Raw genomic sequence first — 27848 nt, forward strand, 5'->3', positions numbered from 1 at the left:
TCATTTACATGTTGGTGAAGTTACTTGGTTGATGAGGTCACAAAAGGATCTGCAAACCCGTTCAGCTGTAGAGAAGAACTCCTGCTGCAAAGCAGACTCTTGAGCTGAAAAGTAGAACAGATTTTAAGTTTTTCAGAGCATTTGGATGCTGCCAGAGCCCTCAAAAACTCTTTATAAATCTCTAATTTAAGATAACCCTGTAGAAACAGCAGCTTTTTCCATCACTCTCTTTATTACACCCTCATCATAAAACCTGAGGCATTCTGAGTGTTGAACAAAGCCCTGCTGTGTATGACCATTGATTACCAAGGAATTTTGTACTGCTGGAAGTATGCCTGGGACTAGAGTCACAGTTACAGTGTCACAGAAGTGGCAATGGAAAAGATCTCCAGTGGCCTCATCAGTATGTTTGCTCCTTCATTGACTGGAGACTTATTTCCTCTTATGTGTGTTGACTCGTCCTGTTTCAAATTATTCAAATATTAAAGGCTAGAGTCCACCTCACCAGAAAATGTTCTGCCTTACACTATAGAGCTGGAATACTTCCACAATGGCAAAGGCAAGATTCTCAGTTTCCTCTGAGGATTAAATTATTATGAACAACATTACAGAGTAAACTGGATGAAGGTGAGAAGACAGTGTCAAGATATAACTGGGAGAACTTATACCTGGTTGGGCTCGGAGAGACAATGCATCCTTCAGTTTCATCACTAGCTGCTGCAGTTCCACCTCCTCACTGACTTCCTTCTCATCAGGTGGTATCTGCACTGCAGTGGGAGTAAGAACTGTTTTTCTCTCAGTGCCACTGAGGGAATTTTCTGTCAATTCAGGCAGATACATTTGATTCTCTTTTGCTTTTTTATACTGTCCCATAAAAGGTCTGTCACTCTGCAGGGACACTGACTCCAGTGGGTCTTCTGAGAACATAAAGTCCACTGCAGTGGGAACCTCAGGTGTCTGTAAAGGCTGCGTTCTATCTGCAGAGTTGTGGGGATTCAAAGATTTCCAGTCTGCACACGTTCTGGAAGCAGGCCTTATCCTGGCAGGACTTAATCCACCCTGCTTTCTCCTTTCCAGCTGGAAATGTGGATTTCTTGGCATCACATTCTGACACTGTGTAAAAGGATGCTCTGATGACTGTAATATCACCTACAATAGATAAAACACAGAAACTATGTTGTGAAAATAATTGATATTTTGGTTTGCTGATAGTACTAAAATAAGAAAATAATTTTGGTTCAGATTTGTTTTTTATTTCTGTTGAACTAAACCAATTCTTTTCAGAAATAAAAAAAACCTTGTGTTTGAGTTGGGACAAATCTACATGGCCATTTTTCCCACAATTCAAATCTGAAGACATTGGCTTTACTGCCATTGAAAAGTGGGAATAATAATACTCCAAGACAAATTTGCAGGAAAATTTTTCTAAAAATATTAAACTAAGGGAAAGATATGTGTATATTAAGCACATATCAAACACCTCACACCTAAATTCCAAAACTAGGTCAGTTGTCAGTGCCACAAATATACTTCAGATTTTCTGGACAGAACTATGATGGCAAACACCATCCACTGCGTGAATGCTGAGTCTGATGTAACTGGGATGCACTGGGCAGTTAATGGCGTGTGTGCAGCCATTCCCACATGCCGTGGACAGGTCAGTGTCACAGTGTATACACAGGATGGTATGACATGCCAGCTCATACTGGACGCCATGTGTAAGTGATATTAAGCTAAGCGTGCACTGCAGACATATCTGGCTTTTCTCTACGTTGGACTATCCCTGAAAAACACTCTAAAAGCAGCATTGCAGAAAATGCTACAAAAATGCTGTAGGTGACAAATATGTATGAATTCCATGTGAAATAAGGCCTTTTTAGAACCTCAGAGATACTTGAAATTAACAAGAGCCAATAAAAAAAAAGAAATTAAATATTTTCTGTAAGAGGTCTATATTACATCCCAGTACGAGACAGCAATTAGGAATGACAAAAGAGTATTTTATTTATACAATGCCAACACAAGATTCTTCTCTAAAGAAAAGACTGAAATGAAGTATCTAACACTTCTATTGGAAAGCATTTTCTCATTCTTATTGAAAAACCCTCTCATTATTTTCATTGCAGTAGTATCTAAACATCCCAGACGTGGATCTCTGTGCTAAATGCAAAATATATACAGAATGACAAGACAATCCGTGCTGCAAAGAGCCTATCTGCTTTCTCTGGAGACAAGAACCTAAGATGACAGAGCAGACAAGCAGAAGGTGCACAAACTAGTATCAAGAGTGCTTGTCTGCAGGACAAGGAGTAGTTAATGTTCAGTAGCTGCCCAGAGCTGTGAAGATTCTTGGTATATTTATCACTATACCTTTACTTCTTGCTTCATTTGCTGCAGCTTCATTTGCAGTTTTTCATGGCTTGCTCGCAGTTTTTGGAGCTTTGCCTCTATTTTGCATCTTTTGTCTTCCTGGCAGCTGTGAAGAAATTGCATTTTATCCTTCCATTGGCTGAACTGCTTCTTCATGTACCTGCCAGGGACACAGAATCATTTTGCTGGGTCATGCAAATACAAGAGGAAAAGAGTTCACACTGTAGCACAAACTTTCTCTGTCAGTTAAGGAAAGTTTTGTCAGCTTTGGGGTTAGAGGCCAGTAGTTCAGGAACTGGGTTGTATTCATGGAATTAGCAAGAACAGGAGTGTTGTAGATGAAGAAAGATATGAGCTGAGAGGAACTGTGGCCAGGACTGAGCCTTGCATCTTAGGGTTTTCCCTTTCTCACAAAGGTGGCTGCAACAGGACAGACATCATAGCAGTCCCTCTGTGTAGAAGGAAACTACTTATGGCAACACCTTGACCTGCCAAGGATTCCCGTCATTTCCCCCTGACAACAAAGGAGTAAAAGCAGCCTCTCTGCCCCTTGGACTGAGTTGCTACTGCTACTCTGTGCAGCTTGTTTGATGATACCATTAGTTTCTGCACAGGTCACTTGTCCTTGAACAGAAACTGTGACTTTTGCAATGAGAAATGCCACCCTTACATGCACACCAGAGATTTAGAAATTACCTACTCAGAGCACAGTATGACATAACTCCCACCTATTTCTCTGTTCTAGGGTTGGGATTTATCTAAGAAGTTAGGGTAGAAACACACCTGAGGTGGAGACAGACAGAAAATCTTGTTAACATTACAGTAATAAACCAAATGGTTCATATCACACAGGTGAAATAGTTTTCTCCCTTGCTTAGTTATATTCAGAAGTTCATCTGATCCACTTTATTTTGGGTATGCATTGGCTGACAGACAAGAGCCCCATCAGTTTCACTGGAATTATGCAAGAATAGAATAACAAGTCAGACCATTTAAAATTAAAATTAATATTACATTGCTCCCTTATAACAGCATTTAATGGGTCTTTACTGTAAAATGCTGACTACCTTCAACAAACTCAGAGCCCGGTTCTCTGAACAGGCACATAAATGCTGGAAGTTAGTCCACAAAGAAGAACAAAGAGCTTCCCATGAGTAATGTCATTCATTCATTCATTATATGATAAGCAGCAGGTCAGAGGATGATGCAGTATTTCAGAAAAAGGTTTCCCAGATATCCTCTCACCTATTGCTAATCTAAACTAAAGCTGAAGATCTTTACCATATCTCTCTATTTTCCCATGTGAAAACAGAGAGTGAGGTAAGGACACAGACTTACAATGAAACTGCAGTTGCTTTGCCTTTGTCTCAGAGTGCACTTGTGTGAATTTGGATCAGCAACTGTACATTGACTTTTTAGAATGAAACTAAATGGAAACAGAGGGAACTGAACATACTGAAGGAAAAGAAGAGAGTATATTCAGGATCACATTCTACACTTTGCTGTAATTCCATTGGTTTCAGTGGTCACAGACATCATTATATCTACAGCACATTCATATATTCACAAAAATGAAGGAGGGGAAAGCAAAGGTGAAAGAAAAAGACTTACAAGATATTTATAGAAAGATATTCTACCTTGATTTAAAAACGTCCTATGAATTATGAAATTTGTTTTGATTAAGCCCTTTTCAGAGAAAACTTTGAAAAAGTACAATATTCTGATATTTTTATGTGAATGAACATTCTTTCCCTTAAAAATGACTTTCAGAAATATAATCTAACAACTGCAGAAATGCCAATGAACGCCAACCAGAATGTTTTGCTTTGCCAAATTTTTTTTTCCAGTGATCTCCATTTACAATTTTTTGTTGCTGACTTTCTATTGTTCATCCCTATTTGACAGAATTTTAAAAAAACCACAAAATAACAACCAAAAACAACACCTCAAAAACTCTGAATAATTTGTATTCTAGCTCTTCACTGGAGCAGCATTGCCCACCAGTCTTCAGTTATTATCCTACTGCATTTACCTACCTGCTCTCATTGTGAATGCTTTTGATGGATTCGTGCATTTTTAACACATCTGCTTCAAAAGAAGCTATCACCTATAAAAAAAAAAAAAGTATCTGTTTGTAATATTATCAGCAATAACATTTCATTTTCTATGCAAATTTTGCTATAAGAGGGCACAGCACATCTGGGATTTGGTCTGGTTTACAGTTTTACCAGTTAACTATTTTATTGAACTGACTGCAATCAATTGATGCATTAAAGTATTTCTAATGGCTATTAGAACGGACTGGAACATTTACTCTAGAGTACAAATTCTTTGTTCTGCAGCAATTCTAAGTGTATGAGAATTTGTTTTGTTTTCGATTAGGACAAAAACCTCATTCCCTAGAATTCCTGCAAAATAGAATATTCTGATTTGGGACCACCCTCTCCCAAGTCACACCACTGCTTTGGGACAAGAACATGGAGTGAGACTGCATGTAAAAGAGAGAAGAAAATTCCTGATCTTTGGATGGAAGGAAATAGTCTGTGGGCCACGCAGGGGACAGTAGGAGGACAAGTCAGGGGGACAAACACTTTCCAGGTAACTGCCATAGAGCCATGGCATAAGGTGGGCTGCCAGGAAATTATGAGACTAGGATCTGGGTTCCTGGGACGTTCAACCTCATGGATTTTATTAAAAGCCCTAACTGAACTGACAGTCTGCATCTATTTAAGCAACATTGAAATAATCTACACTGTAAATGTTGGAAATCAGTATAAAACTGCTCAGAAAGAATTCTTAGCCCAGAAAGAAAATGAACAAGAGAGCAACGCATGTGACAGAATCGCACTACAGGGATGCAAGTCCTGTCTTGCTGTCCTCTAAAACAACAAATGCCAGCCATCAAAATGACATGCTTAAGCAATGTCTGCCCACAACTTCTCCGACAGATATGTGCTGGCTGGCACTATACCTCAAGCTGGGCAGCAGAGTCCTAAAAGACAGGTCTTTCAGAGGGCAGCACAAGAGAAGCAGTCAAAGGATTGACTTGACATGCACAGGCTAGTCCTTAGTTACTGCACCCTTAGCTTCTGGGAAGAACAAGGTAAGTAGATGACACAAACTGGTTTGAATACAACCCGGTGTTCCCTATATTCCAAGTATGTCCAGAGTTACCAACCTCTCAAATGAAGAACAGAAGCAAAAAACTGCTATGTAATTATTTTTATCTATACTTTTCTACCCACTCCTCTAGCATTGTTTCTATATAGGGAACCTGGAAATGGATTAGTGGAGAGCTTTTATGCATGAGATATTTTAGTTGGAGTGGACACCACTCTGGGTTTATCCTTAAGAAGGGCCCATTCTGTCCTCTTGCTATTGCCATGGTGACAAAAATGGCCTGAACATAATAAGAAATAAGGCATTTTTCCTTGACATTTGCTTGCAGTAGGAGAACATGACAGCATATTTTACTGTCAGAATAGAGTAATGACTCCAGTCTTAGCCAGGCTTTAATGTGCTACTCTCGGACAACTCGTAAAGAAAAAACTAACAGCAAATATTCTTACAAATACTTCTACAAGTCATGGAATATCAAGGAGTTAGTTACTAATCTTGGGAAGGTATAAAAATCAAGCTTCATTAAGTTTTCAGATTGCACCATTTTTTCAGTAAGTGAGAAATTAACAGGAAGGTGAAACTGCCCATTAAATTTCTTTTTCATTGGTAATTAGAAGGCAATTAGATAGTTAATTTGGTAGCTCTTCCTCACAGCTTTAGCACTATTACAGCTTCATGTTTTGCTCACCTGAGCTTTCGTCTTGCCTTGCTCTGGTATCTTGCTGTTTTTCTCATCCTGTTGCATTACAGATCTGTTTTCAGATATGAACTTGGGTGACTCCACGACAGGTCTGTCCACTGGGAAGGACAGGTTTTCAGGTCCAGGTGTTGGTGAAGCACTGAGTTCTGCAGGGAGTCTGTGCACCAACAGAGAAATATTGAGTAGAGACAGGTTTGAGTCTTATATGGTTTTGGTATTGTGACAACCTTGAAGCACTCGCCCCATGCATAGCAGAACAAAGACCTTGTTATGCCTTAAACATCTGGTTTTTGTTACTTTGCAAGGAAGAGATAGATGACACATCATCTTATCTTTCCCGAAGTTTTATGGCCATGGAGGAAGACACCTTGGAAGTTAAAGACAATTAACAGTGTTGCTGTAAAAGGTCTCATGGCCTAATTGAGATGACAGAGATGAACCATCTGTCGGACAAACAACTACCAGAAGAAACCACGAAGCAACAGCTACCCCTGACGGGCAAGACAGCTCACTTCTGGTCAATACCATGAACTTTCCCCTAGTTTGAAGACCCCAGACCCATTTCCAGAAGAGTCTTCCTAAATTAGCATGAAGAGTGAGCAGAGGGAGGAGACGAACCGCCTTCTCCTATCTCACATGTGAATGAACTGGGTTATAGAACAACGTCACGTATGATACAGGCTGGTGGCATGTAAATCTTCAACGCATGCCCCCCTCCAGAGATTGTCACAGGACCGATGTACCTGTGGAGTGGTGATATCTTACTCTTCCTCTCTGTCTCTCTCTCTCTTTCTGATATCTTAGTTTTCCTCTTCTCTCTCTCTCTTCCTTTTTCTTAAACATATAAAGTAACATCATTGTAAGTTCTGCCGCTAAAGTCTTGTTAAGTTTTGCATTAGTTACTAATTGTTGCCAATCCACCGTTTTTAGAAGGGCTTTTGGTGTCAATGTATCGATAAGTTTTGTGGGACTAAACAACAAGTCACTAATTGCTGTAATTTGTATACCACCATGTGCTTTTAGTAAATTCATAATTGGACCCCCAGAGTGATTGTCTGTCATTTACTTTGTATTGCCGCACAGAATTACCCGCAGTTAACTCGCACCTGATCTCTGCTGTTGAGTCAGGGCGCGTGTCACGTTCAGAGTTAATTCACCGCTCATCCCATCTTTTGGGATGGGACAGGTACCCAGAAAGATCAAAGCAAAACTAATGCACTGTAAGTAGACAGGAAGCCGTGCTCTTGACCAAGCAGGAAGTACAGTATAGCGATGCCTGCTGGCATATTTGGGCTGAAAGAATGAAATTCCTTAAAACAAATTCCACTCTTTCAACAGAATCTCAACAACAGGTTCTTCTTTCCACCCATTTAGTATCATTGCAATTTGCTGCTTCTCTTTTTTTTTGCTTCCTTGAGCAATATCTTGGGAAATTCAAGTACAGAAAGATAGCAAATGGCCAGACATTCAGGTGTTCAGTCCATGCTATGCCAGGAAAAGCCCAGAAACCTATCCTAACAGTGACACCTGTAACAGCAAGCCCAAGTTCTCCTTTCTCTCATTGCTACCCAAGCATTAGGTAAGCAAGCCCCCAGAGAATATCAGAGAAATCTTGGTTGCTCACAGAGGGATTAAATTACAGTAAAAATGAAGAAAGATTTTTCTTGTTGAATACAAGTGAGGAAATATTATCAATGGAAAATGTTTTGCATTCCACCACATTGTAAAAAACAAACACTGAAATAATATTCTCTGTGAGAATCATTGTAACTACCTTCCATTGGTCTTACTGTATATGAAAAAATGGTTTCTAATAGCAATGTACTTACCTAGCAGTGTAGCACAATCAAGTTGTATAAATAGATTTTTCTCCTCCTTCACACAAGGATGAAATTTATCCTTTTAGACAGGAGTGACCATTTTTTCCTATTTTAGTCTCACTGAATCCTCATTTGGAGAACGAAAGCAAGATGCAAGAGAGTTGCTAGGTCTTTATACAACTAGGAAGGAATCTCACTCTTCACACGTTTGTAGTGCTTATTTCACATAATCATTCCTTTCAAGTTTCTACACCTAAATATCAACTAAAATCTCAGACCAAGGAAGGAACAACTATAGGGGAAAAGTCACAAGATGATCTCCAATGCTCATTATTAACCACTGTGATCAGTGGAAATACAGTAGTGAACTTACACATTAACTAAAGGCACACAAAACAGAACTGATCTGAAAGAAGTGGAATGGTGAGATCAGCTACTCGCTATTGCAAGTAGCCCCACAGGACTGCAATTCAGTGGGACTTGAGTAGAATAACTGTCAATGAACGCACTGTGGATCACATGTGGAAAGTACCCACAGTTAATTTCCAATTAATTTGTCACAGAGAACGTGCTTAAAGACCCCTGAAATTGTGACAGGTACAATATTTGCAATGCCTGACCCTAGAATGAGCATAGGAAATGGCATGGAGAGAAAGAGATCGCATAAGGAAGGAAGGAAGGAAGGCAGAAGCATGTTATATTTTATAAGACAACTGGTCATTAGGTTGTCAGCGCGGTAATCACAGTTCAGCTACAGAACAATGTGCAGCAACTTCCCATTTATGCTTTCCCTTTTTAATGGAAAAATCATTACACATTGTCTGTCATAACAAAATCACTTATTCAAAGGACATAATCAAGCAATATCCCACAGCCTGACATACTATTCAGATACTATAAACTAACTGGAAACTCACAAACTCTTTTTGTGAGTAGGGAAGTGCCTTTCCTCCACTACCTCCAGAGCCCTCCTTCTCTGAGCCTCTTTTCTTCTGCAGCACTCTTGAAACAGGTTGTTCCTGATGGTGCGAAGAAAGTACTTTGCATTCGCCTTTGCTGACATCTATTGGAATGAAAGATAATAAAGAAGGGAGTGAATTTTTAAACAGGTTGTGCCCAGAAGTAGACACTGTTCAGGGCAAAGGAAATACTTAAAAAAGCAAAGGTCCACCTCTTCAACAACTGAAGAGGTTAATGGCTGCTGTCTGATCCCAGAAAGGGAGTTAAAGTGGATGATGATGCAGGACCACAGGCAAGAATGACTCTAATTCTGTTAAGTAAGCAAAACACTCTGCCTGGGCCAAATTCAGGCAGCCTGGAAACTCTGAATGCAGAATTTTGTCAGCTGCAACGGTTGAGTTCACAGCCACAATGATAATTCTGCCCAACTAGTATCTAAGTTCCCTTTTGACCAATGGAAATAAATACTTTTATACTTCTATGAAGTGTTAACAGATGGAGTCTTCTGTGCCTCACATCCTCCTCTTATATAATACAGTAAAAAACACACTTCCATTTGTCACAGCAGTGTCAGGCTCAGGTACAACCACTAAGCTCAGTAGCTGTATTATAGGAGGACACAAACCAGTTCTGCTCCGGGACTGCCACGGAACATGGGCTGAGTCCTGACAGACTGAACAGGAAAACGCAAAGAAAACATACAGCGTGCCTCCTGGTAATTTCTCAACCTGCTAATAACATTACCACAAGGTGTCAGCACGGTAAGGAAAAACAGTGCTGATATTCCAAATCCCCACTTGGCAGCCCACTCTCTAATAAAGACAATGTGACAATTTACCCAGCCAAGGACAGCATCTGCTAAGAGTGGAAGGTATAGGAAAAGTGGCTTACTACTGATTCTTTTATGTCCCATACAAAGGATATCAAAATGGTATCTGTTATAGTGAGTAGCTTATCTTTTTGATCTTGGTATAGATTTTGGCCACAAAAGTAAAATTTACAGCGTTAGTGTTAGAGTAGGGTTTCACAAAGGAAACTGAAGCTCAGTGATCCAGTTGCAATATTACAGCAACAATGTGGGAAAGCTCAATGTCAAACAGTACAGGAGAAGAAGGGGACTTCATTTTAAAACAAAATCGATTTCACTTACTCATAAGCACTGACATACATGTGTCCAAGTCGTCTTTCCAGCATTCACACACCAAGGTGTATGTATACACATGGTGTGGCCGTGATGACTTACAGTGACATGTTGGATAAGAGATGTCAGTTCTCCCTAAGCCTTTGGAGTTCATCTTAGTGTGACCATGTGCTGTTTTTTGTATGTGCCTTTAGCTCCTTTAGGATCCGGCAGTGACTATGATCTTTTGTCTCCTTATTTGGGTGTCTTATAGGTATAGGTCTAGTTCTTACTGTTCACATCATCATCTTGTGATGGTATCTTCAAAAGGCAATGTGTCCTTTGTTTCAGGCTACCTTTTGTTTTCCTGATTTGTTTGTCCTGAGCAGCTATGTATGGAAGTGCTGTGATCTTGCTGATCAGCTAATCTAGGCTGCATCATCTCCTGCCTTGTTATATCCCTCCTGCCCTTCCTTCTGGTGCTTCCACATACTCCCATTTACTCTCCATTCACACTGATTTTAATGTCTCCATTAGAAATTTCTACATGAGATCACTTGCCATTTGATTCTCCTACTTTCTCAAAGACAGAGGACAATGAAGACTATTTGGAGGAATTAACATCTATCTGTTATTTTTAATGCAGATATTGAGCATCCAGATACAGTTTCTCACAGTGTTAGCAATAGGATTTGGTTTTCAGAGAGGAGTGAAATGGCTACAGTTTAATGTTCCCCCAGACAAAGGGTGACTACAAGAGCAGTCCAACTAATGTTCTTTAGTTTTGGTGCAGACACTGGCTACCCAGATATTGTTTATGTTTAGTGCAGGGTTTCAGGATGGAGGCAATGAAGTACAGCTTACTAGGGAAAATTTCATGGGTACTTTTCAGCTCATTTACTGGAGCAGGAGGAGATCCTGTTACATATATCCACAAAAAAGCCTGTCTGCTGCTGTGTGTAAGATCTGGAATCTCCTGCTCAAAGGAGAAGATGATCTTCCAAACACAAATTCCCAGGATTGAACTTTGTCATTAGTGTGATGAAAGCACAAGTTGTCCCTGTAATGGAGCCCAGGTAGGTCAGCTTAGCTGGACCCATGCTGCTTCTGTGCAGCATCTCTAACTGACAGAGATAAATGAGTCTAAAAGGTTTACAATGCAGTGGAAAAGATCTGGAATAAGTGAAGTTTCATGCAGGAGTTTTTACAACTTTAGGATGAGTTAACTTCTGAATGAGTCTGCATTAGGGCTGGGAAAAAGGAGAACTGGGACACTCTGAGGGCTCTTTCCACAGTTTTAAGGATGATCTGCAAATGGCAAACTTGCCATAAAACTCCTTAAGAAGAGGACTTATATTATGACATTTCATGGCTCTATTCAGTTATTTCAGAACAAAACAAAACACTCCTTCTAAAGCCAGAAGCCCCCTGTTTGCCTTTGCCTGACTCATTGTTCCCAGATTAATAATGCTAATATGCCATGGCCATTATGGCTAACACACACATAATTTCATAATCAGCGTAGTTCAAGAGTCTACTGCCTACGTGCTTACATGAAAAACCTGAACAGGGAAATGAATCAGTACAATGGGATCCTACCTGCACACAGTGTTCCACAACAGGATGTGAACTCTTATGTGGTTTGCTGAGACGACCAGTGAAAAAGCAGACTTGGCAAAGGTCATAATTGAGGCACTTCAGACAGCGATACCTATGAGGGAAAACAAGATTAAGTTACTTCCCTACAAGGAAATCTTGGTGTGAGTTTGATTACTAGAAATCCAGATCCCTGGATTTGGAAATGTAGCAAAGCACCTCTGTCAGAATACTTTCCTCAGCATTCTCTGAGTGTTAGAGATATTCTGTCCAAATGACAGTGGACTATTCTCCACAACTCTCTAATGATTTAATTATTTATTTGCTGCATTGAAATTCAGTCCAAGGAAGAAACAGTTGTTTAAGCACCATTTTTGAGATTACAGTTATATCTTCATATGCTTCTTAGGCACCAGCTCACCTCTATTTGCTGCTCTCATTAAACTGTAATATCACTATATTATTGACATAGGATTTGCAACTTTGCAAAAACCTAAAAATGCAAAAAATAAACCTGCAAGCTTTCTATTAGTGAGAAGAGAGTAACAGCAAAATGCTTTTATGAGCATTCTGGTCAGTAATGGATCGTGTTCTTTTTATACCATTAGGCCATTTTATACCATTACTTAGATGAGTAAGATGCTAGATGGATAACTTAACTAGCCAATTAATACACCTGCTTATGGGACAAAGAACTAAGAAATGAGATACACAAGTTTACACAATGAGATACACAACTTTACACAGGTTTAATTGGTTCTACCACTGAACTGCCAGTTTACTTTCAGTAAGTCTCCATAATCATGTCTCTGCTAGTGAACTAAAGAGAAACAGGATGCAGGCCCGAGCACTGGCCTGTGATGGCTCTCTCCTTATCTTACTTGTTAAATGAGATTATGTCCAAAGTTGGTTGCTTAATACAGCAGTTGGAGCCTGTAAAGTATGCAAACAGTGGTAAGAACTATTTATGTGGATGCTACAGAGTTATTGATGTGGACTATAGGAGTTACTGACGCACCTGAGGCCTGTAATGGGGAAAATTTTGCAGACTCTACATCTAGCTTGGTGAGAAACCATTTCTGTGGCTGATAATCTGTAACATGTAGGGAGCCACAGGAGAACAGCAGGCTCTGATCTCAGCCAAGACAGGAATTTTTCTTCAACAATTGCTGAATTCAGAACCTGGAAAAAATACATCTAAAGTTCAGCCATTTACTTGAAAAGAACTAGTGTCTCACCTACAATTCCTAATAAAAGCTCTGGTATCAGACTCTGCTAGCATAGGTTTTTTCCATTTATGTAAAATGTTACTGGTTTACAAAGGTTTTGGAATACATGCAAGAATCTTTAGTAGTATCTTACTGAGCATCTTTTCTATAGGTATAAATCCTCCTATACTATGAGATTAATGAACAGGCCTGCCCCTTAAAAAGTAGATACTGGTGGATGTTATATGGTGATACACTTGCAATTTTAATCAACAAGCAACCTTCAACATAATTTCCCAGGACATCAGAATTTCACTCACCCCATGGAAACAGTTGTGTATCGCAATTTCCACACAAGACAGAGTGCAGCTTTCTCCAACAATGGCTGGGATCTGTACCAGGAAGAAAGGCTCAGAAACACCTCAATAAAAACCAGATGTTCCCATCATGCTCTGCTGAGATGGTGACAGCACACAGATGGTGAAGCATCTCTAGAAATGCCATTTCACATACTGTTCTGAGGAAAACATGTTCATATTCATACCATCAGTATGCAATTTCATAGCTCAGTATGTGTCAGAATTATTTGCTTCCAGCTCAGTTACTGAAATGGATTAACATAGTATGTTGCCATACTAGAATACTGAAGGATAGCAGGTTTGAACCTCAGGGTTTGTTTTGAGATCCCGTTTTCAGTGCCAGTTCAGCTGGAAAGACCTGTACGCTAAGACATTTTGCTGCAATTGCAAGCTATTCTAGTGCGTACAGACAGCTGAAGTTTAGAGTCGCTTTAGGAATAGCTGTATGCAGCTGTTCCCACGACCTGTAAGCTCAGGCAAAAAAAAAATGCACAGAGGCACTGATTGGAGGGGTTATTCTGTCTGAGAAAAGCTACAGAATTTGATTCTTTTATCTACTTTGCATGGTAGCTCCCTATGTCCACAGGGTGCCCTACTGACTTCAGGCCCACAGGGTAATCAAACATAAAATATATCAACTATGTATTTTTTTTCTTCTAAATTAGGGTACTCCTACAAGTGTAACAGCACTGCAGTGGCATTACCTGATTTAAGTCTGTTAGGAGGCTTCTCAGGTTACTACGGGTAATCAAGGCCACCTTCCCATCAGGGACAGCATAAAATTGAAAGAAAGCTGAAAACAACCAGAGGAAAGAAATTGGAATCCTGTCAGAGCTTGAAGTGTCTTCTGGCTACTTATTCTCATACTATCTACATGATTGCAGCCTACCAAATAAACCTTTCAAGAAGGTTTGTCTATCTAACAGGCACTCAGTGACTGACTGCTGTGAAAATAGTTTCTTCCTACAGACTGGGGGGGAAAGAGAAGGAAAGCAAGAAAATTATGGCAGTTCCTTATTCCTGGCACTTAAGGCAGGTAAGGATGAAGGAAACAATGAGCTCATTTTCATGGCTGTAATGAAAATATTTTGTCCTGGTTTTGTTAAAAACAAGTTTCTCTTTCAGTGAATTTTTTCCTGTCAGCTAAAGCCTTCATATTAACTGCATTTTCCTGGAGAACCAGACACATGTTTTGGTAAAACCTAGCAATGGAATGCAAACTTAATGATAAGCATGGATGGACATCTCGCGAGAGGGGCGACGAGAAACGACTGACCAACTGTGTATAACATTCCATTCACGTGAATACTTCATATAAAATGGGAGATCACGAGGATCTCGGCCCTTCTTTTCCCTTTTCCCTATGGCCGACATTAGGAGCGGACCTTGCTAGTCATCCCTGCGAACTCAGGCCTAGTGAGAGACTGAATCCAGCTCTGGTTGGCTGTGGAGTTGAATCCAGGACTTTGGGTGCTGGTTCTGCAGTTGCTGAGACTTTCAAGATTGGTTTTGTATATTTTGTATTATTTTCTCTATTCTTATTAGTAGCATTAGTAAAACATCTTTAATTTTTTTAAGTCTCTTCTCTCTGTCCTTCTTTTTCTCTCCCGATCACCTGTCCTGAGTGGAAGGGGGGAGAGGGAGGGGCAAAAGGGGGGAGTGGGGGGGGGAAGAGGGGGTTAACAATACATCTGCCAGGGTTTTATTGTCACCCCGCAATCTTAACCCTCGACAGATAAATTGGCGCCCAACGTGGGGCCAGAGAAAGGGGTAAATTTGGAGATTTTTGGCTTTTCTACTGCTCTGACGTACCTTTCAATTTTCTTGGCACGGTGCCAACTCATAGAGTTGTGATATTCACGCGTCTGTTTGCTTCGGATATTATTTAGTGGTATTAAGGCAAAGTGAATTACACTGATTTAAAGATGTTATGGCTTAAGTTGTATCAGTTATTTTCTGCATTGTGCTCACTGATTCCATATCTGTGTTGGGCTTTCTTTTTAAATCGAAGTATTCATTATATAACAACAAGAAACTGGACAATGCTCATGATGATACTGTGTGGTTTGTCACTGGTTTATTTCATTATACTGCAGCCGCTAATGAATTTCTACTCGCTTCTGCTTTACCTTGAAAAGCCTCCAGGAGAGATTAAAGAGCCGTACGGCTCTGTGTTTGCTAATTGGTCAAGTGAACCTTTAGAAAGGCTGACTAACAATACTTTCGTTTTTTCGCTAGGACAGTTCGCAAATGTTTTAGAGAGCTTTGAATATCCTTGGAGTTTTGATAGAACTGTGATGGTGTTATCTGGTTTGCTGAATGTGTGTCAATTTGTGCTTCTGTTAAGAGAAATGGCGTTCAACAGGAGGTTTGCGTCTCTTTGTTGTCCTGAGATTTGTGGTGCGTCTTCCGAAATTTTAGTAAAAAGCACTCCTGGCCGCTCGAGAAAGAGCAAAACAGGGAAAGCTGCCATTGCAGCTGCTGCCTCCGCCACGGAGCCTTCGCAGGCTGAAGGTACAGCTCCTACACAGAGTGCCAAGGTCACTTCTGATAACACTAATTCTGCAGCCTTAAAGGCAGCCCCCCCTTCTTCACACACTGGGCACTGTTGCTGCTGTAACCATAGCGATCACTGTGACAGTCATTCAGACTCTGGAAATGAATCAAATGATGGTAAACCCATATCAGCATCAGTTGCTGGTTGTAAGAAAGTCACTAGAAAGACTACCCGTGCAGCAGATGATGGCACAGGGCCAACATCAACTCAAGGGGCACCATCAGGACAGGGAGGAGATGAAGTGACCACCACTCGGTCCTTTTCTCCAGGTGAGCTGAGAGATCTGCGAAAAGACTTTAGTCGTCGTGAAGGCGAGAATATTTTAACCTGGCTGCTCCGATGCTGGGACAATGGGGCAGATACAATTGAACTGGAAGGTGGTGAAGCCAGGCAGCTGGGATCTCTGTCAAGAGATTCCACCATTGATAGGGCAATTTCAAGAGAGTCTAACGCCACTACTCTCTGGACCCGACTCCTGGCAGCTATGAAAGTAAGATTTCCCTACAAGGAAGATTGTATATCCAGGTTAGGGAAATGGAATACTATGGAGAAAGGTATTCAGTTCCTGAGAGAATTAGCTGTGCGAGAGATCATCTATTTTGGGCCAAACAGCCAAGAGGGAACAGACCCAGATAGAATCAATTGTACACGACCTCTGTGGCGCAGATTTGTACAAAGTGCATCACCTGCATATGCTAAGTCATTGGCAGGAATGCTCTGGTCATCTAGAGGCGGACAAGATATTACTGAAGTGATTGAGCAGCTCCGTGAATTTGAGGACAGCCTTGCTGGTTCTCTACGGGCTTGTGTCTCTGCTGTAGAGAGACTGTGTGAAAAATCTGATGACCGGTTTGAAAAGCTATTGCAAGAAATCAAAGAACTCAGAGAAGACACATACCATTCACGACCTGCACAAACCTATGTTTCAGCTGTTAGGAAAAGGCGTTTCCAATCTCGAGAGAGAGGACAAAGGCAGCCCACAAAAAGAGGTTCACTGTGGTTCTTCCTACATGAGCAGGGAGAAAACATGAATAAGTGGCATGGGAGGCCTACCTCAGAACTTCAAGAACGAGTACATGAGATCAAAGGAAAAACTCCTAGGAAGGTGGCTGCTCCAGTTTACAAAAGGAGCAGAAGAGATTCTGATGCTCTTGAAGGAACCTCTAATTCACACCCAGAGACTGTGCAAAACAGAAATTAGAGGTGCCCTGCCTCCAACCAGGTGGAGGAAAGGGATAACAGAGTTTATTGGACCGTACAAATACGATGGCCTGGTACAACACACCCCCAGGAGTACAAAGCTTTAGTGGACACTGGTGCACAGTGCACAATAATTCCTTCTAATTATAAAGGAACGCAATCCATCAATATTGTTGGAGTGACTGGGGGATCCCAGGAACTGACTGTTGTAGAGGCTGAAATGAGCCTAACTGGAAAAAACTGGGAAAAGCATCCCATTGTGACTGGTCCAGATGCTCCATGCATCCTTGGCATAGACTACCTCAAGAGAGGGTATTTTAAGGACCCAAAAGGGTATAGGTGGGCATTTGGTATAGCAGCTGTGGACACTGAGAAAATTGAACAGCTGTCTGATTTGCCTGGTCTTTCAGATGATCCTTCTGTTGTAGGACTGCTGATGGTTGACGATCAGCAGGTGCCAACTGCTAGCACGACAGTGCATCGCCGGCAATATCGCACCAATCGAGACTCTTTGATTCCTATCCAGAAGTTGATCCGTCAATTGGAAAGCCAGGGTGTGATCAGTAAGACTCGCTCACCTTTTAACAGCCCAATCTGGCCAGTGCGTAAGTCTAGTGATGAGTGGAGACTAACTGTGGACTATCGTGGCCTGAATGAAGTTACGCCACCACTGAGTGCTGCTGTGCCTGACATGCTAGAACTGCAATTTGAACTGGAGTCAAAGGCAGCTAAGTGGTATGCTACAATTGACATTGCTAATGCATTTTTCTCTATTCCTGTAGCAGCAGAGTGCAGGCCGCAATTTGCTTTCACCTGGAGAGGCATCCAGTACACGTGGAATCGCTTGCCCCAGGGGTGGAAACACAGTCCTACCATCTGCCATGGACTGATCCAGACCACCTTGGAGCAAGGTAAAGCTCCAGAACACTTGCAGTATATTGATGACATCATCGTATGGGGCGACACAGCGAAAGAAGTCTTCGAGAAAGGTGAGAGAATAATTCAGATTCTTTTGGATGCTGGTTTTGCCATAAAACGGAGCAAGGTCAAGGGACCTGCACGAGAGATCCAATTTTTAGGAATAAAATGGCAAGATGGCCGTCGTCAGATCCCAATGGATGTGGTCAACAAAATTGCTGCAATGTCTCCACCTACTAATAAAAAGGAGACACAGACTTTCTTGGGCGTTGTAGGTTTTTGGAGAATGCATATTCCTGACTACAGCCAGATTGTGAGCCCTCTCTATCGAGTGACTCGTAAAAAGAACCAATTTGAGTGGGGCCCTGAACAACGACAAGCCTTTGAACAAATTAAGCGTGAGATAACTCATGCGGTGGCCCTCGGACCAGTTCGGACTGGACTAGATGTTAAAAATGTGCTCTACACTGCAGCCGGAGATAATGGACTTACCTGGAGCCTCTGGCAGAAAGCACCAGGAGAAACCCGAGGTCGACCCTTAGGTTTTTGGAGTCGAGGATACAAAGGATCTGAGGCCAACTATACTCCAACTGAAAAAGAGATACTAGCAGCATATGAAGGAGTTCGAGCTGCTTCGGAAGTGATCGGTACTGAAGCACAGCTCCTCCTGGCACCTCGACTGCCGGTGCTGAGCTGGATGTTCAAAGGGACGGTTCCCTCTCCACATCATGCAACCGAAGTTACGTGGAGTAAATGGATTGCATTGATCACGCAACGAGCTCGAATTGGAAGTCCCAACCGTCCAGGAATCTTAGAAGTGATTACAGATTGGCCAGAAAGCAAAGACTTTGGGATGTCTCCAGATGAGGAGGAAGTAAAACGTGCTGAAGAAGCACCACCGTATAATACACTTTCAGAGACTGATAAGCAGTATGCACTGTTCACAGATGGATCCTGTCGTCTTGTAGGAAAACATCGAAGGTGGAAAGCTGCTGTGTGGAGTCCCACACGACAAGTTACAGAAGCCACTGAAGGACAAGGTGAATCTAGTCAATTTGCAGAAGTGAAAGCCATCCAGCTGGCTTTGGACATTGCTGAACGAGAAAAGTGGCCAATACTTTATACTGACTCATGGATGGTAGCAAATGCCTTGTAGGGGTGGCTACAGCAATGGAAGAAAAGTAACTGGCAGCGCAGAGGTAAACCCATTTGGGCTGCCACACTGTGGCAAGACATTGCTGCTCGGCTAGAGAGCCTGTCTGTGAAAGTTCGTCATGTAGATGCTCATGTGCCTAAAAGTCGAGCCACCGAGGAACATCTAAACAACCAACAAGCAGATCAAGCTGCTAAGATTAAAGTAGCTGAGGTGGACTTGAACTGGCAACATAAAGGTGAACTTTTCCTAGCCCGGTGGGCCCATGATGCTTCAGGGCATCAAGGTAGAGATGCAACATATAAATGGGCTCGCGATCGAGGGGTGGATTTAACTATGGACACTATTTCACAGGTTATTCATGAATGTGAAACTTGCGCCGAAATCAAACAAGCGAAACGGTTAAAGCCTGTATGGTATGGGGGGCGATGGTTAAAGTATAAGTATGGAGAAGCTTGGCAGATTGATTATATTACACTTCCACAAACACGTCAAGGTAAGCGTTATGTACTTACAATGGTGGAAGCAACCACAGGATGGTTGGAAACATATGCCGTACCTCATGCTACAGCCCGAAATACTATCTTGGGCCTTGAAAAGCAAGTCCTTTGGCGACATGGTACGCCAGAAAGAATTGAATCAGACAATGGTACTCATTTCAAAAACAGTATTATAGACAATTGGGCCAAAGAACATGGTATTGAGTGGGTATATCATATTCCATATCATGCACCAGCCTCTGGGAAAATTGAAAGGTACAATGGTTTGCTAAAAACTACACTAAAGGCACTTGGTGGTGGAACCTTTAAAAACTGGGATTCACATTTAGCAAAAGCCACTTGGTTGGTCAACACCAGGGGATCAACCAATCGAGCCGGGCCTGCCCAATCAGAAATTCTACGGACTGTAGAAGGAGATAAAGTCCCTGTAGTACACATGAAAAATATGTTAGGAAAGGCAGTCTGGGTTACTCCTGCCTCAGGCAAAGGCAAGCCCATTCGTGGGATTGTTTTTGCCCAGGGACCTGGCAGCACCTGGTGGGTGATGCTTAAGGATGGAGAAGTTCGGTGTGTACCTCAAGGGGATTTGAGTTTAGGTGAAAATATTCAATACTGAACTGCATGATGTGAATTGTCGTACTAACAGTATTTAATAAGTGTCTTTCAGGTCAAGACAGTGATAATGAAACAAGAGCTAGCCTTCTTTGAGTGGCGCCTGACAACTTCTTCGAAGTTGATGTCTTTAACCCACAAACAGTGGTCATGAAATGCACTTGTACCATTTTTCCTGCCCTGGGAGACTGTTGTGACAAAATGAACTTAATGAACTTTTTAAAGGATGGTCCACTGATTAAGATTAATTACTCCTGGGTATATATGTACATATATATATATATATATAGTAGTAGTGATTAATTAGATTGTGTTGATAGATTGCATTGATAAGGTTTAAGCATTCAGTGAATGGCATATTATAAGGAGTGGAATGTCCTGGTTTTGTTAAAAACAAGTTTCTCTTTCAGTGAATTTTTTCCTGTCAGCTAAAGCCTTCATATTAACTGCATTTTCCTGGAGAACCAGACACATGTTTTGGTAAAACCTAGCAATGGAATGCAAACTTAATGATAAGCATGGATGGACATCTCGCGAGAGGGGCGACGAGAAACGACTGACCAACTGTGTATAACATTCCATTCACGTGAATACTTCATATAAAATGGGAGATCACGAGGATCTCGGCCCTTCTTTTCCCTTTTCCCTATGGCCGACATTAGGAGCGGACCTTGCTAGTCATCCCTGTGAACTCAGGCCTAGTGAGAGACTGAATCCAGCTCTGGTTGGCTGTGGAGTTGAATCCAGGACTTTGGGTGCTGGTTCTGCAGTTGCTGAGACTTTCAAGATTGGTTTTGTATATTTTGTATTATTTTCTCTATTCTTATTAGTAGCATTAGTAAAACATCTTTAATTTTTTTAAGTCTCTTCTCTCTGTCCTTCTTTTTCTCTCCCGATCACCTGTCCTGAGTGGAAGGGGGGAGAGGGAGGGGCAAAAGGGGGGAGTGGGGGGGGGAAGAGGGAGTTAACAATACATCTGCCAGGGTTTTATTGTCACCCCGCAATCTTAACCCTCGACATATTTAAATACATTTCTACAAGATATGCCCTATTTAAATTGTGAATTCTTACTTCCAAATAATAATGTGGAAGGAAATATACAAAGTGCAATGGGAATGTACGAGGCCAATATGCCACTTGTGGTCCATTTGTTCTCCATTTTGAGCCTTCAATTCAGGCAGAAATCTTTGTGCTGCACAATTCACTGGGCTACCTTTATCTGTTATACTTAGTTCTTTAAGCATTTTTGTCTAATGTTAAAATGCCTCTAAAAGCTTCCTGGATCCAATATAAAACTGTTTCCTAATCCAATTGAGTTTAAAACTAGGGGTAATCTGTTATTTTCTGCCAGGCAAATGGAACTCAGCCTTCATTTTTAAGCTCTACTTATCTTAAACTTTACTGTGACTTCGTCTGAGACTGTTTATGCAAATACGGTTATGGACATTGAAGGAAAAGTATTCTTCTGCATTAGCCTCTCTCTACAACTAAGAAGTCAAGAAAATTGCCTTTTTGCATGGCAGAACTATATTCTGTTTTAAAGTAAAAAAATTCCAATGGAGAGTTTTCTCAACATTCAGTATTTTAGGCAGTGTATAAAATCATGCATTTCCCACCTCTGTATTTAGCTAGTAGTGTGTCTCCTGAAAGGGCAATTAAGGCAGCTGCAGCAGATCTAGGTTTGATACAACCTGTTCCAGATCTAGGAAAATAAAGCAAGTTACATTATCTTCACTGAGGATGTAAAAACTGAAACCTCTAAAGAAAAAAACATGCTGTGTCGGAAGATAATTTAAAAACTTGTGTCCTTTGATATGTATATAACTGATGTCACATTTTAGTGATATTTTACACCTAGGAGGCTTAGCCACTGAACATAACTACAGAGTTAACTGTTCAAGATACCATGCAATCATAAATTTAAAAAAATCCACAGCACCTCCTTCAAAGACCTCACATTCCAAGTAAAATGTAATTTTACATTTACAATATATGTCCTAAAAACTTTCTGCTCTTCATTTGTGGAAAGCCTTCCCAAATATGGAAGAACAAGCAGGGTTAGAACCTGGTTTTTGCATTATATCATCGGGCAGCTTTACTGTGTCCCCAAACATGCACTGAGCTCCTCTTCGGCTGATTCCCTTTAATTCTGCTGCAGCTCAATTTAATCAAAAGGATAAATGCAGGGCTAAGACTTCAGTTTTGACCATTAGATCATAAAGAATGTAGCTTAATTTAGAACCCAAGTTTGTGACATAGACACCTGATGAAGAAACATTTCTTTATATGAAGACAAAGCAGACATCAATCAGAAACCAAAAATCATGAAAGCCTGGAATTCCATATTTAAGATATCAAAGCAGTATTGTACTTCAAAATATCATTACATAAAATTGTCTTCAAGAGTCTTTAGATAAACTGCATATTTACAGACCATACTGCATAAAGCTGCAATATAGTCTCTAAAGTATGAGCTGCATGGGAAATCACTGGTCAAAAGTTGCAAGGTTTTTCAGTTTGTCCATAACTTTCATTGAAAATAAAGGCCAAGATTAAAGCTAAAGTATACAATCAAAAACCCTTATGACATTTTATGCAAAGTTGTTAAGTAAGCTACCACACAAACATGGAAAAGCCATAATCTGCTCTTGCAATGAAAAACTTTCCATTGTTGATAATGGAGAACAGCACTGTACGGAGAAAACACTATTAGAAGAAAATTGTAAGAAGTTTCTTCTGTCCAATATACATGGCAAGAAACTTGTGAACTTTTTAAAAAACAGAAATTACAGCAAAAAGAAATGACACATCGTCTTAAGAAAAGAGAAGAAAAGTCCAAGATAGTCCTATTAAGAAAAATCTTCTAAATTATTCCCCTACACTGCACACAAATTGCAAAATACTCTCGATGTTTCTGTCTTTTTTTTGTAATACACCAGTTTGTTCCTAGCCTTAATTGATGGTTTTAAATACAAAAAAATTCATAAGATGGGACCTTAAGCAGTAGCGATCATATTATTACTGAAGAGCGTATCAAGAAAAAGTCTTGCAAACCACTTAAATCTCACTCACTTCCAGTAAAAAACTTTTTTCTGAAGGGAAAAAGAATTCACCTGTAATGAATAAATTGTACAATGAACTTGTCTTTTAAATCTGATACAATCACAAACTCATTCTGCCTTTACTGAATTAATTCATTATGCACAAACAATACATGAGAAAAATACACTCTGTGAGCTGCTTCGTTATTATTCCCAGAAAGTACTTGCTATTCACAGGAGCTATCTGATCAGCTTAGTTATGAGACAGTGGCTTTGTTTCATAACTAGTTGATGAACTTTTTAAGCTGGAGAAAAATGAACAATACCAAGTGACTGGCAAGTTTTTGACCTGTGCGTGGATACTGTCATTGAAAGGCAAAGATGGATTCTTTTCCGGGAGTGCATCAAAATATCTTGGCAGTCAAAAGAAGAGATACTCTCTGTAAAGCTGTCCACAGAAGTTAGCATGGACAGGCAGACATCCTGGACCTCCAGATAATTTTGGAAACATCTGACCACTGATTCTCTGATAAAACCTTGTGCCTCTTATCTTTACAGCTGAATTACCTCCATGGTGTATACCAAGCAAGATAACATAAAAATGGGAGAGTTTCACACAGAAATGGTGTAAGAGCAATATAAACAGACTTGGTCTAGCAGTACTTCAGGACTGATTTACATTTTGCTTCCTCTCACCTGTCATAGATCGCAGTTAGCAGGCCCAACGTGAATTCAGCGGCTCTTGGATCTACCTGGCCTGGTTTTTCTAATCTTGCCCTTTGGAACAGTTCTGTCAGCATTCCAAACAGCTGCTGCACTTTCAGAGAACTCTGCTTTTCCTTCTGGCTCTGTTCACTTGATAGAATGTGCTGAATCAGAGAAACATCAATCAAATCCACTGTGGGAAAATGAAGGGAGAAATGAATGAGGATCCTTACCTTTTCATGAATAGAAGCTCAACATTTTTTACTAGTAGTGCCTAGCTAAGTCTTTAAAATTATGTTTAAAACATCATGCAAGATAAAAAGGAAATAACCTGGGAAAGGTCTTACTGCGTTTAAGGATGTAGCAAAACTTGTAAGGCTACAAAGACAGAACAGCTCAACTAAAATTCCCTGGATGTGATTTTGGGATAGATAAGAAGGGAAGGAAAATAGCATGATGAACTGCATCCAAATTATAAACCTAACGTTAATTCTACATATAGATACTATAAAACTGTGCGCCATTCAGTACTTCAAAATAAGGCTCACCTGGGACTGTGGAAACAATTTGTGCTTTAATATGGGCTTCCTCCTCATGCACAAAGAAAAGGGGGATGCTATGACCGAGAAAGGGGCAAACAGGCTGTATTATATATGTACCATGGAATAACTAATATCTGGTGGGAAGAGAGAACTACAACTTCTTAAAAGTCACATTCAGTACCAAAGAGGCATCTATCATATTTTATTTTGTTCTCATTAATACTTATAGTATTAATAATAATGCCTATCAATGCATTTTCGATGATCCACAATTATTTCCAATAAATCATCTCTTAAGAAACACATGAGAATTTGACATTAAATGAGAATAACAATATAAAGATCCATAATTGCCAGTGATGTCTACATACCAGTGTTGCAGATTGTAATAATAACTTGATTCTCCCATGCCTTTAGACTTTTACTAATGTATTTCCACTGACATTCAAAAGAGGGGAAAACAGTCTATATAGGAAGTACTGTCTAGCTCTTAAGTGTTCATAATGCATTCTGAGATTCTCAGGTGGAAAATTAGAGAGCAAAATAGCATAATAACTCATAGTGACAACACCACAACATTTTTACAGGTACTTCTCCCTGTCTCTCCATCTACTAACATTGGCACAGACTTTGTACTGAGCGTAGTTTTAGGGCTGTTCTGTAGACAGAGCTCTGAACATCATTGAAAGCCTCTGTGGAAGAAAACAAACACACATTACAATAAATAAAGAAAACCAAATTGTTTAACTAAAGGGTAAAATAACCAAATTTGGACTTAATCAAAACCCACAGCACTTTGAAGGAAAATTCTGAAGAAAATGAAAAAAAAAATTACAACATTTTCTTTTTTTTCCAATATCTTTGTGGGGAAAATGGTCTTCTTACGACCAGTGATATGATGAGTCATAAAAATGGTATTTATCACAGAGAGCACACCTGCTTCTTTGGGAATCAAGTCTACTCATAGACCAGAAAAAGGGATATGCACTGTGCATACTTTTAGTCAAGGTCATAATAAAATAACACTTCTTCAGGCAAAACAGTTTCCTAATCGGACGTGACTCTTCTACAAGGAACAGTTTGTCAGTCTGCACAGCAGGGTTATTGTTTGGGATGCATAGTGTTTCAAGCATTAAACAAATTTACTGTCAAGATCAACATCTGGGACTCTCTCAGAAGAAGATAAGCAATTTACCAGAGCAACTGGCTTTTGGCATCTCTCCTTAGTAATCCCACTCAAGCTGCTCAACTAAATCCTATACCCTTATATGACTTCAGCTCATTGCTTTCACATCGCTAAAGAATCTTTTCCTGAGTGGGAAGTAAGGGCTTCCGAATATGACCTATACCTGGTACTTTACACACACACCTAGAACTTCAAGACAAAAAAAAAAAAGGCTTCTTCACAACAGCTTTAGAAACTAGAAAGGAATTTATCAGTTATCCTTCTGTCCTCTTTCTCCCTGTACTTCAGAGAGGAAGAGTTACAGCTGATTCAGGTCAAAGATAAGCAACAAATATGAGTAACTGAGTAGAAATAACTCACAAAACTCTCTACCTATTTAGTCTGGAAATAAGCCAATCTGTGTGCATTGGTTTCCCACAAATGTACCAGACTAATGTTAATAGTCAGCAAATTATGGGCCCTGCTGGTTCCCAGATGCTGCCTGAAATAAGCCAATATCTGCTATACCATCTGTTTAGTCCTGCTCTTGTCATACTATGTTTTGTGATATTATTTGGAGATGTAGTGTAGCATGCCATACAACGTGAAAAATGAGTTTTGACTTCCATGCATCATCAGTTTACTCTCTTCAATAAAAAGATCCAAATCTCTTCTGAAAGTAACAGAGAGACTCCCACAGTTTTCACTAGTCTATGGATTAAATTCCAAATGCGTATTTTCAAATACAAATGCTGGAAACATACACATGATCCCACTCAAACACCCTCTATGTGCAAGATGACTTTCTAAGTGAAAGGAATCTGTTCTAGTAACCATCTGCTCCTCACTTCAAGGCCATCCTTACAAAAAATGTGGTCTCAAAGTGCAGCATTATGTGCCTGTCAGGCAACAGTTCCAGAATTAACTTGCAAGATTACACAAGTAAAACAGCAGACAAAGAACAAAAGCCCCAATAAAATACAATATGTTTTAGGAATATTATTTATGAAGAGGCTATTTAGGGGCACTAAACTCTCTCATTTCTCATAGGAATGGAGCTTCACCTTTGTACACAAAACCAGCATGTAATCATTCTGCAGTGGGTCAAATTTCACTTCAAGACTCATAAATGCCCTTCGTTTAGAAGCTGATGAAGGAATTACTACACAGATAGGAGACCCTTGTTTCCTGACATCTCCAGATAGATACCTGCTAGTTCTGCATTTGCACTACTTGTTATTTTGCAGCTGAAGTATCCATTAAGATTTTCCATTTAAAAAGGGAGCATATGGCCATCCTTTGTGCCCATCCTACAATATGAGAAAAAAACCCATCTCCTGTATTATAAATTAGGGAATGTGGCCCTTGTGTGCCTGACCACTCTGTGAGCCAAGGTGATAGCGGCAGAGAAGGCACCAGGACAAATGAAAAAATAAAGGTAGGACGGCACAGCTGTGTAATTTGTCATTTATGTGTTATGGCACAGAGATTCTGCAAGTGGTATGGCTTCACTACAATTCATTAGTTTCTGTCCAAACTGACACAGAAATGTCTCTTGAGAAAAGCTGCAAAAAAATGAGAAAAATCCTTACCCTGCAAATCTGGATCCATTTGAAATGAACAGATGGCATTAGGCGTTCTATAATGAAACAAACCGAAGTGTAAAACTACATTTTCTAGATAGAGACATATCAGATCATTCAAATCAAACCTTTTAATCTGAACAATTTAGTGGACGCATTTCAGAGATGAAATTAAACATAATGACATAAAACAACATAATAGTTTTGATGCCAGGTGTAGAGAAACTCCAGAAAATTGCATGCTCTGCATGGTCTCTGCTCACAATAAAGTAGGAGTAACTCTAGTAAACGCAGAATTGCATCAGGTGAAAAAAGTCCCCAAAACACTTTCAAGTACAGGAAATGGGATATTTCACTATTGCAGAGTGCAGTGTTTACATACAGGGTTACTACACAGTCCATAGTGTATAATTTCAGGTCAGAGAGAGAGAATACCTTTACACCAGACTCTTCCCAAATTTGTTGATTGCAATTGCTCACAAGTCTCTTTTCTATAATTTTCAAACTGAACTAAAGTTTTCAGTTGAGCTGACATTTCTTTTTGAGCTGAGAAGGGAAAAAGGAAGCATAACCATGAATCTATTTCTTTACACAACCCTGAAAGCAAAAGTCTTCATGT

The 27848-nt window shown here is 40.3% G+C and overlaps 1 protein-coding gene across 1 annotated transcript; it reads right to left on the reverse strand.

Moving 5' to 3' along the window:
* On the reverse strand, window positions 1–27314 carry DYTN (dystrotelin; the record flags this gene model as incomplete). The annotated part of the gene is made up of 14 exons (XM_080347005.1): window positions 27239–27314; window positions 25099–25173; window positions 23931–24132; window positions 21810–21895; window positions 13958–14046; window positions 13215–13286; window positions 12705–12868; window positions 11690–11801; window positions 8928–9073; window positions 6179–6347; window positions 4407–4477; window positions 2371–2530; window positions 669–1149; window positions 1–104 (listed from the first exon to the last, which is right to left on the reverse strand). The coding sequence occupies exons 1-14, from the start codon at window positions 27255–27257 to the stop codon at window positions 1–3; spliced, it is 1950 nt and encodes a 649-aa protein (XP_080203131.1). The 5' UTR covers window positions 27258–27314.
* Window positions 27315–27848: the final 534 nt, after the last annotated feature.

This window comes from Nesoenas mayeri (assembly GCF_963082525.1).
Source record: "Nesoenas mayeri genome assembly, chromosome: 6".
Lineage (NCBI taxonomy): Eukaryota > Metazoa > Chordata > Aves > Columbiformes > Columbidae > Nesoenas > Nesoenas mayeri.